The 12,483-nt window shown below is 44.2% G+C and overlaps 1 protein-coding gene across 1 annotated transcript; it reads left to right on the top strand.

Moving 5' to 3' along the window:
* The first annotated feature begins 3,269 nt into the window (after window positions 1–3,269).
* Window positions 3,270–12,483, top strand: LOC142072562 (prospero homeobox protein 2-like). The gene is made up of 2 exons (XM_075129778.1): window positions 3,270–4,101; window positions 10,571–12,483. Exon 2 carries the CDS (start codon window positions 10,711–10,713, stop codon window positions 12,223–12,225), a length of 1,515 nt encoding a protein of 504 aa, XP_074985879.1. The 5' UTR covers window positions 3,270–4,101; window positions 10,571–10,710; the 3' UTR covers window positions 12,226–12,483.

Genomic DNA, 12,483 nt, shown 5'->3' with positions numbered 1-12,483 from the left:
TGGGAAGAAAGGTACATGAAAAAGTCTTCCTCTTAATGTGTAGTGAATACTCTTGCAAGGTTTGAGAACCCCTGCACTAAATCATGCAATAGTCTGTGATCATGTAATAAAAGACTGTATTGTAATGAGGCATCTGCTCCAAAGGGTATAGTAAAGATTGCTTGTACATCTATAATGTAGGCATTTCCTATATTTTGAGCATCTAACTATGTAACCTTAATACTCTCCATAGAATCTGGCAAGCAATTTCCTAGGGATTTTTAAAAGGAAAAAGATGAGAAAAAAATCAATAGGAGACACTGGCCCAGGCTTTGAAACTCTGCTGGCTTGTAAAAAAAAAAAAGGAAACAGAGCCCGTAAAGCTCCAAACCTAGAACGTTTTCAGTTATTCTTCACTGAAATGCTGCAGTCCTTGAGCAAGACCACCAGAAAACAGCTGCCCTTATCAAAAGATTCCTGCCTACCAGGAAAAAATATGCATGCTAGGCTTTTATTAACCAGCTCTCTAATTTAAGTAGCTGGGGGGAAATTAGAAGAGTAAGAGTTTTAGTAAGAGTAATAGATTAATTCAGCTGAGCAGATGGATTCATTCAGTCTGGTCCCAGGGGAAATCCATCCTCACTAGAGCCCTCCAGCCAGGGAGCTAGTTACAAACATGACATCATCTGAACAAGCTTTCACTAGTCAATTATACTTCCCCATTAGTGAGAGGTGAAAGATTCTTTAGTCACTCTTTGGTGTCCATTCCTGAAGCCAGGTAGATTATTTCCCACAGTATATTTACATACAGTTCTGAGGGCAGGAGGACACTTATTTACCAGCTACTGTGAACTAATGGTTCAAGTTACTAGAGTTACTGTTAGCAAAGTGCTTTGAAGATGTAAAATACTAAGTACCTTTGTTCTTTACTAGGGCTGTCAAGTGATTAAAAAATTAATCGTGATTAATTGTACGACTAAAAAAATTTATTGCGATTAATCGCATTGTTAAACAATAATAGAATACCCATTTATTTAAATATTGTGGATGTTTTCTACATTTTCAAATATATTGATTTCAATTTACAACACAGAATACAAAGTGTACAGTTCTCACTTTATATTTATTTTTATTACAAATATTTGCACTGTAAAAACAAAATAGTATTTTTCAATTCACCTAATACAAGTACTGTAGTGCAATCTCTTTATCATGAAAGCTGAATTTACAAATATTGAATTATGTAAAAAAAACCCTACATTAAAAAATAAAACAATGTAAACTTTAGCGCCTACAAGTCCACTCAGTCCTACTTCTTGTTCAGCCAATCGCTCAGATAAACAAGTTTGTTTACATTTGTAGGAGGTAATGCTGCCCACTTCTTGTTTACAATGTCACCTGAAAGTGAGAACAGGTGTTCGCATGGCACTGTTGTAGCCGGAGTCACAAGGTATTTACGTGCCAGATGCGCTAAAGATTCATATGTCCCGTCATGTTCCAGAGGACATGCGTCCATGCTGATGACGGGTTCTGCTCAATAACGATCCAAAGCAGTGCGGACCGATGCATGTTCATTTTCATCATCTTAGTCAGATGCCACCAGCAGAAGGTTGATATTCTTTTTTGGTGGTTCGGGTTCTGTAGTTTCTGCATCACAGTGTGGCTCTTTTAAGACTTCTGAAAGCATGCTCCACACCTCATCCCTCTCAGGTTTTGGAAGGCACTTCAGATTGTTAAACCTTGGGTTGAGTGCTGTAGCTATCTTTAGAAATTTCACATTGTTACCTTCCTTCTGTTTTGTCAAATCTCCAGTGAAAGTGTTCTTAAAATGAACAACATGTGCTGGGTCATCATCCAAGATTGCTATAACATGAAATATATGGCAGAATGCAGGTAAAACAGAGCAGGAGACATACAATTCTCCCCCAAGGAGTTCAGTTTAATGCATTTAATTAATGCATTATTTTTTTAACGAGCATCATCGGCATAGAAGCGTCCTCTGGAATGGTGGCCAAAGCATGAAGGGGCATACAAATGTTTAGCATATCTGGCATGTAAATTACCTTGCAAAGCTGGCTACAAAAGTGCCATGTGAACACCTGTCCTCACTTTCAGGTGACATTGCAAATAAGAAGCAGGCAGCATTATTTCCCATAAATGTAAACAAACTTGTTTGTCTTGGCAATTGGCTGAAACAGAACAGAGTGGATTTGTAGGTGCTAAAGTTTTACATTGTTTTGTTTTTGAGTGCAGTTATGTAACAAAAAAAATTCTACATTTGTAAGTTGCACTTTCACGATAAAGAGATTGCACTACAGTACTTGTATGAGGTGAATTGAAAAATACTATTTTGTTCATTTTTTTTACAGTGCAAATATTTGTAATAAAAATAATATAAAGTGAGTACTGTACACTTTGTATTCTGTGTTGTAATTGAAATCAATATATTTGAAAATGTAGAAAAACATCCAAAAATATTGAATAAATTTCTATTGGTATTCTATTGCTTAACAGTGTGATTAAAACTGTGATTAATCGTGATTAAAAAAATTAATCATGATTAATTTTTTTGTTACATCATGTGAGTTAACTGTGATTAATTGACAGCCCTATTCTTTATATGTTACTCCTTTCCTATGTGTCACATACACCTCAGAGCTTTCTCCAGCTGCAGCAAAGAACAAAATCCCCCATTGTATTCAGAGCTGGAATCTCACATTAGAAAACTGTTGGTCACTACAATGTATTGCTGAGGATATCTGGAATTTCAGCTTCCCCCAGTGTCCATAGATGGCCAGTGTTCTCTTCCAGCACCCTTTATTAGCTGTTGTAGGCCCTGCTTATGCTGGGGGAGCCTCATTCTGAGTGAGATGCATTGTTGTCTCACAAGCCCTGTCTCCAGCATGGATGTGAGGACAATAGCAACTGAGGAACAGCATGTTCCCAGACCAGGTTCAAGCTCCAAAATCCTCTAAGATGTTGCTGTCTTCCCACCTGCATTATTACTATGGTTTTCCTAGGACAGTGCAAGCCTCTGCTGTGTTCAGCTTTACAGGAGAAGAGAGTCTTTATCATTAGGACTCCTCCGGTGCAGAGGCACCCCCTGTTTTCCCTTCCTCACAAGGCCCGAGAGAGATGCTGTCAGCCAGCCTCAGGATTGTCACAAAGCTCCTGAATCCTCATGAGCTCTCTCTAGGAGCATGGCTTGTCAGAGAATTATCACAGGGGTCAGAAAGGCATTTTCCCCATGTGCAGCAGTGCATCGCTTGCCAGGTGCAATATGGGAGATTTTACCTTCCCCTGAAACACAGCATGCATTATATGAGTCTAGAGGAATTGATGGTGTGATGTGGTATGGCAGAGGTAGGATTCTGGGTGACAATTGCCCTTGTGGTATTGGGGACTATGCCGTTCAGGGCTAAGCTTCCCAGATACAGTCTGGGCAAGACGTTTTAAAGCCCTTGTTATTATGCACAGCCAGTTGGAACCGGATACAGAATAAAGCAGAGCTCTTGCAAGTTCCTTAAGCACTGGGTGATCACTCAACACCACAGCTCTGGGGTTCCTCTAGGAACCAACTGTTCCAGTCCTGCTCCCACTGCTCATCCCTGCCCCAGTGATCTGCTCCTACAGTTCCATCCTGATCTATGGCAGCTCCTGCTCCTCCTGTCCTGGCCGTCCCACACACAGCTCTGCCAATGCATAGATATCCTGACCTGCAACAAGTTAGAACCCAGAGGTTAATGCACAGAACTCTTCTACCACTGGGAATGGCCCTATCGGAAAAAAAGATTTCACATGTTAAGACCCAGCCTCTGAGACAGCTGACTTCCTGTGTACCTGAGTGGCCCAGCTGCAGATGGAAGGTCTCCCTCCCTGCTCCCTGGCTCTGAACCTGACCTCTTCTTCTTTCATCTGCATATTCAGAAGCACCTTGAAGCTGGTTGGCTGCTATTGGCCTCCCCATCCCCCTCTTTAACAGGGACCAAGCTCAGAGGACTCTTCAATGCCAGTGCTAGTGCTTCAGTGCCTCTTGTTTGTCACACTCTCCAGACACTCTGGGAACACAGGGTACCCTGCAGGCGCCTACCATCCCACCCGCCACACACAAAGGGGGACCAGGTGAGTGAACCATCTCCCTGGGGAGGAGAGAGACTAAGCTGGTTCCTATTCAGGGTTTACATTGAAAACTGGGAAATCTGGCAGTTTTGGGGAGTCTCTCCATGGGGAGGGTTTGCAGAATATGGCTCTTCTGAGGAGGTTTGCAGATGCTTGTTGGGGAAGTTTGGGGTATAATCTGGTTAAGGGACGGTATTTTCAGGAGATGTTGAGGGTAGTCTAGCTGTTGGGGGGATCTTTTCTCGGGGAGGCTTGGGGGGTGTCTGGCTGTTTGGGGTGTCTGTTCCTGGGGAGATTTGGGGGGGTGTCTGGCCATTTAGGGTGTCTGCTCTTGGGGTGGTGGCCTGCTGCATTCTGAGTAGCCTCATTTGGGATTTTTCTCCCTTTCTTGTAAAGAAGCCTGGGTAGCTAATAGTAACACTCAGCATGAATAATGACAGGTTTCAGAGTAGCAGCCGTGTTAGTCTGTATTCGCAAAAAGAAAAGGAGTACTTGTGGCACCTTAGAGACTAACCAATTTATTTGAGCCTGAGCTTTCGTGAGCTACAGCAGCCGATGAAGTGAGCCGTAGCTCACGAAAGCTCATGCTCAAACAAATTGGTTAGTCTCTAAGGTGCCACAAGTCCTCCTTTTCTTTCAGCATGTATAGAGTGCTTTAAAAACATCCACTAATTAATGTGAGGAAGGACCTGAGGGCTCTGACAGTGAAATGGCAGGAACAATTCACCCAAGAGCTAATGTACAAGTAGGGGCAGGACCTCCATTGCCATAAACACTGACCGGGACCAAACCTGAACTCCAGGGCATTAACATGTACATTGCAAGAGGTAGGGGGCACTGACTTGAGACTCCTTCCCTTTCCCACCCCCCCCAAAGCGTTTTGGTTGTCCCCCGGTGCCCGGGGTTGCCTCGGTCCTAGAGGCTGAGAAAAGCTGGTGTGTTCAATGAAGATAGGTGAGCTGGAGCCATCCCCAGCAGCAGTGGAGGAGACCCCTGTGTGCAGAATTGCCCTGGGTCCGGGAGAAGCAGCATTCCTTGCTGAAGAATCCAGTGTATCTGAATGAGAAGGGAGTGAGCAGGGCATCTCCATGTGCCATGGAAGGCAGGGTGCAGAGTACATTCTGCTTCTAAGAGCAGATGCTTTGGAGGGAGGGATCTGAACATTTTCCTCAACTTGTCCCCTGGGCCCCTTGATGTGGGTGACTGGAGGGATTCTGCCAGGCCCCAGAGATGCAGCCTCTGGCCTCATCCCTCCAATACTGCTCTTTCTGAGGCTATTTTTTGGTTCTGCATAGCATATTGGGGAATGGCTGCTGGTGCACAGGGCACTCCCTGTGTGTGCCAGATCCCTCATGGGCTACAGAAAGATTGAAGAAAACCACGAAAATTCAGTGGTGCTGGAACTGGAGGTGCTGCTGCACCTCCTGACTTGAAATAGTAATAACAAACACCAAATACATGGTTTCCATCATCAGCACCCCCACTATAAAAATTGTTCCAGTATCCCTGCAAAAATTCAGCCAAAAGGGCCCCTTCAAGACAATCAGCAAATGCTCGGTTCCCCTATCTAGCACTCCTGGGATGCACAGGGAACTCACAGAGTGTATGCAGCCCTGCTCCATCAATTCTCTGATACAAGGTTTAAAAGGTGACCACGCACATTTACAAAACCCCTCATTCCAAAGGAAGATGAGGAGGTGTAGGGAGCTTTTCAGGAGGGAGAGAAATAGGTTGAAACTGAGGGCTTGTGTCCCACTCTGTAACTCTTTGTGAGGCAGGAGCAGCTCAGGTTAATGGGAAAAGCTGATTCTAGTATTTTTGGACAAGTTGAAAGTTTATGGCCAGCTCAATAGCTATCTATTGTATTTACAAGGAGCCTGTCACTTTGGTATCTGGAGCAAGAAAGCTTCAGTTTAAGGAGTTTGTAAGATCCTGGACTTTACCTTTTCAGGTAAAAAAGATGAGGCACTGTGAGGGGGTGAAGTGCCAAAAGAAGGAGGTTCTGCAACAAACTGGTACATTAAAGAACAAGTCTCCAGTACATATGCCATACGTCCAAGTGGTCTGAAAAAACTCGAGAAAGAAGTGGCTGAACTATGCAAATATAGGAATTATATATGGCTTTATTAAAATTAGCTCCTATACCAGAGGACTGGAGGGGTAGAAAATGTTAAGTCTATTTTTATAAAGGTTAGTAGGGATGATCCTGGGAATTACAGACCAGTGACCCTTACTTCAGTCCCAGGTAATAGACTGAAATTATCATGGGAATGGGCGACGGGATGGATCACTTGATGATTACCTGTTCTGTTCTTTCCTTCTGAAGCACCTGGCACTGGCCACTGTCAGTAGACCGGATACTGGGCGAGATGTACCTTTGGTCTGACCCAGTCTGGCCGTTCTTATGTTCTTATGAAAGACAGAACAATAAAATGCCTAGATGAGCATATGATGGGGATAAAATAGCAGGGTGTCTGTAAGGCCACACAGATTTCTGTGTGTGTCAACAAACAGCAGAGGGATACAAGAGAAATGGTTGCTATAACTTACAAAAACTTAAAAAAAAAAAACTTTGACCAAGCCGCTCACAAGAGGTTGTTAAGAAAACTAAACAGTCATTGGGTGACAGGCAAAGTACACTACTGCGGTAAATCGACCTACACTATGCAACTCCAGCTACATAAATAACTATACTAGATGCGATAAATCAACCCCCGCTGGATCGATCGCTGCCCGCCGATCCAAAGGGTAGTGTAGACAAGCCCATAGAGTAGGACTAAATGGTCAATTTCCAGCAGGGCAAAAAGTCTCCCAGGGTTGGTGAACATATTTATTAATGCTATGGAAAAGAGGGAGAACACTGGAGTGGCAACATTTACTGATAATACAAAGGGTGTGTCTCCACTGCAGTGGGGAGCAAGTCTCCCTGCTTGAGTAGATAGACCCGCCCTAGCAGGGCTCCAGGTACTCTGGGTCTGAGCTTGGGTGGCTGCCTGAGCCTCTGCAGCAATTCTTAGCGTGCTAGCTGGAGCCCAGCTAACAGGAGCATGTCTCCCTGGGCTGGCAGGCTCGCTCCCAGCTCCAGTGTGGACATCCCCTAAGATAGTTAGGTTAGTCAAGTCTAGAGAACACAGCGAGAAACTTCAGAGCAACCTAACACAGCTGAGTGAATGAGTAGCATGATGGCAAATGAAACTCGCTTTTGACACATAAGAAATAATGATCTGAATTACTCTCACACACTGGTAGGGTCTACAGCAGTGGTTCCCCAACTGGGGTTTGTGAACCCCTGAGGGTTTTTGAAATGTTACAGGGGATTCTTGGGGAAAAAATTCCCTAATGGTGGACAGAGCTGTCCCTAGGGACCCCAGACAGCACAGGGCCAGCAGCCCAGAGCCCCTGGACTTCCAAGTGCTAAGCAGATCAAAGCAAGCACAGCTATCACACCGAGGAGATTTAAACTTCAAGACTCCTTATAAGAAATCGAAAGGGAGGTGGATATTTGTTGCTGTTTTTAAAATTAAATAGGCAGCTAGTATTGTTTTTTAAATTATTACAAAGAACAAGTTTAAGCTTTATTGTAACGTGCGTTGTTTGCCTGGACTGCTCAAAACCTGAATGCCGGTGTAGGAGGAATTCTTTGAGTTTGCTTCTTAAATACCTTCATGCTGTTTCACATCTGATACTCCTTGATGAAATGTAAGGAGCCTTGACTTATAACAGGCTTATTCAAGCAATACAAGCTACAAAAGTGAGATCTTGGAAGAATGTTGCCATTTTCATAATGTAATAAAAATACTGTAATGATAAATAATAATTAATAATAAATAGTGAGTAATAAGCATGGCATAAAGACAAATTTTATATTTCCAAGATCACTGCTTTTATAATTTATTCTCAAGTAAAGGAGAAAATCCCTGGAAATGTTCATTTTTAGGAGGGGGTTTGCAAGACTTGACATTTTAGTGAAAGAGGTTCACAGGTTGTTAAAGTTTGGGAACCACTGGTCTACACGAACTGTAACCACTCAGGAAAAAGCCCAAGGGGTTATTGCAGGCAGCATAATAAAGTGTCTGTTCAATGTGCAGTGGCAGTTAAAAAAGCAAACTAAATGTTAGGCTGCAAAAGGAATGGCACATAAATCAGTAGTATGACCTTGCCTGGAGTGCTGCTCAATTTTGGTCACCCTGTCTCAAAGGGATATAGCAGAAGTAGAATGGATTCAGAGATGGGTGAGCAAAATGATGAGTGGCAAAGAGTAAAGAGAGATTGAAAAGACAGGACTGTTCAATTTAGAGAGGCGATATGCTAGAGGTGTACAAGATAATGCATGATTTAGAGAAGGTAAATCCAGCACTCCTATTTACCCTTTCTTGTAATATAAGAGCAAAGGAATGTTCAGAGAAACTGAAAGGCAATCAGCTGGAAACTGGACATATATCTTACACAGTGCATAAATTAACCTGTGGGATTCACTGCCGCAAGCTAGCATTGAGTAGAAGAGCCTAGTATTTTCCTAAAAGGATCAGATGTTTCAAGGATAATAAGAACAGCTACTGACATATTAGATATTATTTTAAAATGGTTAGAAGTAATATAAACCCTCCTGCTTCAGGATGTAATCCCCAGCCATGAACTGAAGAGGGTTAAAAGGAAAAAGCCCTATGGGTGGGTTATTCTGTAATTGTCCATTACAAGGTTTCTTGCATCTTCCTCTGCCCCATCTGGTACTGGTCACGGTCAGAGACCGGGTACTGGCTGGTTGGAGCACTGCTCTGATCTGGTATGTTAGTTCTTATACTCCTAACTGCCAGGTCAATGGCTCATGCTCTGCTCATCTAACCCCCCAGCCCCTCTCCTTTCATTTTCCTTTTTAAAAAAAGCTCCTAGAAATAAAATGCAAAGCATTGTTTTAACTCCTTAGTTCTAATGTACATTGATAACTGGAGGCAACATTAAAGAGTGTCACTGCTTCTGGATCAGTGAAACTTTTGGATAGCACTGCCAGCTCTGTAGCTCTTCTGAGCCTGATGCTGAATGGTACCTGGGTCTGTGTGTGTCAGACCCTTCTTACCCAAGCACTAATTCTGCTTCAATGTGTGTATGCCTAGGTGCCCAGTGCTGACAGTCATTTTACTCAGGAACAACCTGTGCCCCGCTGTGGATGCATTCAGATGCTCAATGCTGGCAGAACCGGGCACCATCAGTGCCCAGCCTCAGATATATTTGTATGATACTAATGAGTGTACTGAGGAGCTGGCTATTCAAACTGAGTTGTGTGTAATGTCTGACACCTGTATGTTTCAGGCAGAGGCAAAGTCCCATAGCCTACACTCTGAGGATTTTACATGTGTTTGCATTATCATCCACATAGAGTCACTTTCTGAACATTAGTATTCATGTATCCAGACCCTGGGAAGGATGGAGTAGTGAGGCCACCACAGAGAGATTAGGCACTTGTCTATTCTCCAGTTGCCACAGCCCCAGATGTGGTAAAGCCTTGTGAGATGTAGGGATGCACAGAATGCTAGATGTATTCAACAGCACAAGTGAACACTGGAACACAAAGATATGGGGCTCATGAAGAGCAGTCAGATTTCTCCTTTCAGAATGATTCAGAAAGGGTTTTCTGCAATGCGAGGAAAGCCAGGACAGTCTGAGCTGAAGTGTACCCATAAGTGCCACCTTCTTACAACACCCACCTCAAGCTGAGGAACTTTGAGGATACAGCCCTAAGCTCCCTTTCCTGAACTAAGGGGCACCTCAGAGAACCTCTACCAAGGCTTGGTTGAAACAGAGTTTGGATCTGAAATCTTTCTGGGTATTTATACTATGCTCATCACCACTGTATCTGAGTGCCTTACGGAATTCCATGGGTCCACCGTGTAGTCTAATCAATGCGGTTTTGTGGTTCTGTCTACCTATCTTCTGTCTCTCTTTAGGCATTTACGTTGCACACATTGTCTAGGATTCTCTTGCTCTGGATTGTGGGGAAGGGTGTATAAGACATTTAATATTATTTATTGGGAAGCTCTGGCAAGGAAGGCAGCAATGAGATTTGTGATCATTTTAACCTCTCACGGAAGGATAATCCAAAACTACAGGCTGGCTGCTTAGAAAGTTCTGCCTCCTGTAGCTGACAGTTCCACTGTTCCTGGGGATGCAAATACCATGGCTGCAGAGAGAACCTGAGCCCAAACCATGAATGATCATATATTGAATGGGGAGCCCTTGTACTGTCCCGAGCACCAGGAAGGTGTGCTCGTGCGGTCCTGCATTGTACAACAGGTTAGCTCAGATGTTTTTAACTGGCTGGAGGCTTTTCAGCACTGGTGAGTGAAGTGGGTTACCATTGAGTAGGGAGGTCACAGAGAATCAATCACAGGGAATCAGTGAGGAGGAAATGTTCCCACACAAATGGAGAGCTGACATAGTAGAGTTCACTGGGTAACATTTCTTGCTCTTTTCTCAGCTCCAGCTCTCAGAAACAGCTAGCACATCAGCAGTCCTCAAGTCCTAGGGTGTTCCTGTATAACAAGTACCATCATCAAAACAACTGCTGAGTGGCAACTGTTGAGTGTCAGGTCTTCATCTTCAAGAGTGGAAAAAACTATGAATGGGAGCTGTGTCTCTGAGCAGGATGGAGATAGCTCGAGTTCAGGACACTCAGGTGGGCAGAAAGAAGAGCCCTGTCTCCAAAGAGACTCGTTGTTCTCTTCCCCCAGTGTGTCCATCATATCACAACTCCTCAACCAGACAATCGTTAACAGTAGCCTGGATCCAAACTTCCTTTTCCCTTCCTTGCAGACAACGGAATCACCCCAGGAAGCCAGGGACTGCCCATCTTTTAAGGAAGGGACACCAACCCTGGCCTCCCCTCTGTGCTATACTCCAATCTCCAGTTTTGGTGACACAGACCAGTTCTATAATGAACACTTACGAGCTAAGAGGGCCAGAGTGGAAAGCATTATCCGAGGTATGACCCTCTCACCAAACCCTATCACACTTGGTACCAATGGGGAAAGAGACAGAGAACGCCCTGTGGAGAAAAGAAGTGAGAACTACAGGGAGAACAAGAGAAAGCAGAAGCTTCCCCAGCAGCAAAGCCCACATGTAGCACAGCTTGCAGGAAGAGGCAGGAGCAGTGCCAAGGCAGAGGAGTGCCACCAACTGAAGGAACAGCTTCAAGTTTTGCAGCAACAGCTGAGGCAGCTTCAAGAGAAATTCTTGCAGGTTTATGAGTTCAGTGATTCAGATCAAAGCTATGAACGGATGGCGAAGACTATGCACTTACTGAAGGGGAAGTGTGGAGACAGTCTAAATGAAAGCCGTCAGGCTGCTACCAGTGACCAACACAGAACTCTTCTTCGGAGGAGCATCTCAGAGATGGAAGAACACAAAGTGTCAGAAGAAGAAAGGAGAATGGAGGATCTGGGTGAACTGTCCTCTGAAGAAAGAACCTTTTCTGAGACATTAAAGCATGAGCTAGCCACAGTGGTATCTCAGACGGTGGACACAGTTTTAAAACAAATATTGTCCAAGCCATCAGGCCATCTGGCTCAGCTGTACAACAGCCTCCCAATCTCAGTGTCAGACAGCAGAAGAGAGGATTTTGCCACTGAGGAATACTCCAGCAGAAAATCGCTTCCTGGGGCTTCCTCCCAAAATTTGGTAAACTCACTGACTGAAGCCCACACAGAGGCCTTGTCGCTAGTCATGGAGAAGTCTCCAGACTTTCATGCTCACCCAATCAGTTCAAAAATAGCTAGAAAACCCTGCCATGTGCCTAACATGAATCATCCCTTGGTCATGACTTCTCAAGTTCAAGAAAAACAGATTCTTAGCCAGCTACTAGAGTACAGTCAAAATAGCCATTGGAACAGCAGTCCTCACAGAATTGCCTCTTCCCCAGACTGGTCTTCTCAAGAGTCCCTAGATCTACCTTGGAGAGCAGTCAAATTGAAGTCATCAGTCATGAGACACCAGCAATATCCAATGTCCCTTAACACTGCTGAAATGGAAAATTTGACTCTTCTTCCAGCCAGGAAGGCAGAATGTGGAGAGCTGCAGACTGTGATGGATGGGATGCCCTTCTCCTCAGTCCATATATCCTTTAGTGACCATTAAAGATCAGCAATTAGAGCCTCAAACATGAGTAGCTGCTCTTAAGGTTGCCCCCTCACCTACATGCATGAACCTGAGACAGTACAGGGGCTGGTTAACTAACAGGGTTTCATGTACTACTGTGAGAAAGCAGGGCATCAGGCTCCCCTTTCACATGGTGCTGGCAGAGGGGCCTGGGCAGAAGAGACCAGCTGACTCAGATCTGAACCCTCCTGAAGGCCTAACGCATAAGCTCCCTCTCCTCCATTCAGGAGGGCTGTA

The sequence above is a fragment of the Caretta caretta genome, chromosome 6 (assembly GCF_965140235.1).
Source record: "Caretta caretta isolate rCarCar2 chromosome 6, rCarCar1.hap1, whole genome shotgun sequence".
In the NCBI taxonomy this organism is placed as follows: domain Eukaryota; kingdom Metazoa; phylum Chordata; order Testudines; family Cheloniidae; genus Caretta; species Caretta caretta.
This window is presented reverse-complemented; position numbering and strand designations above follow the sequence as displayed.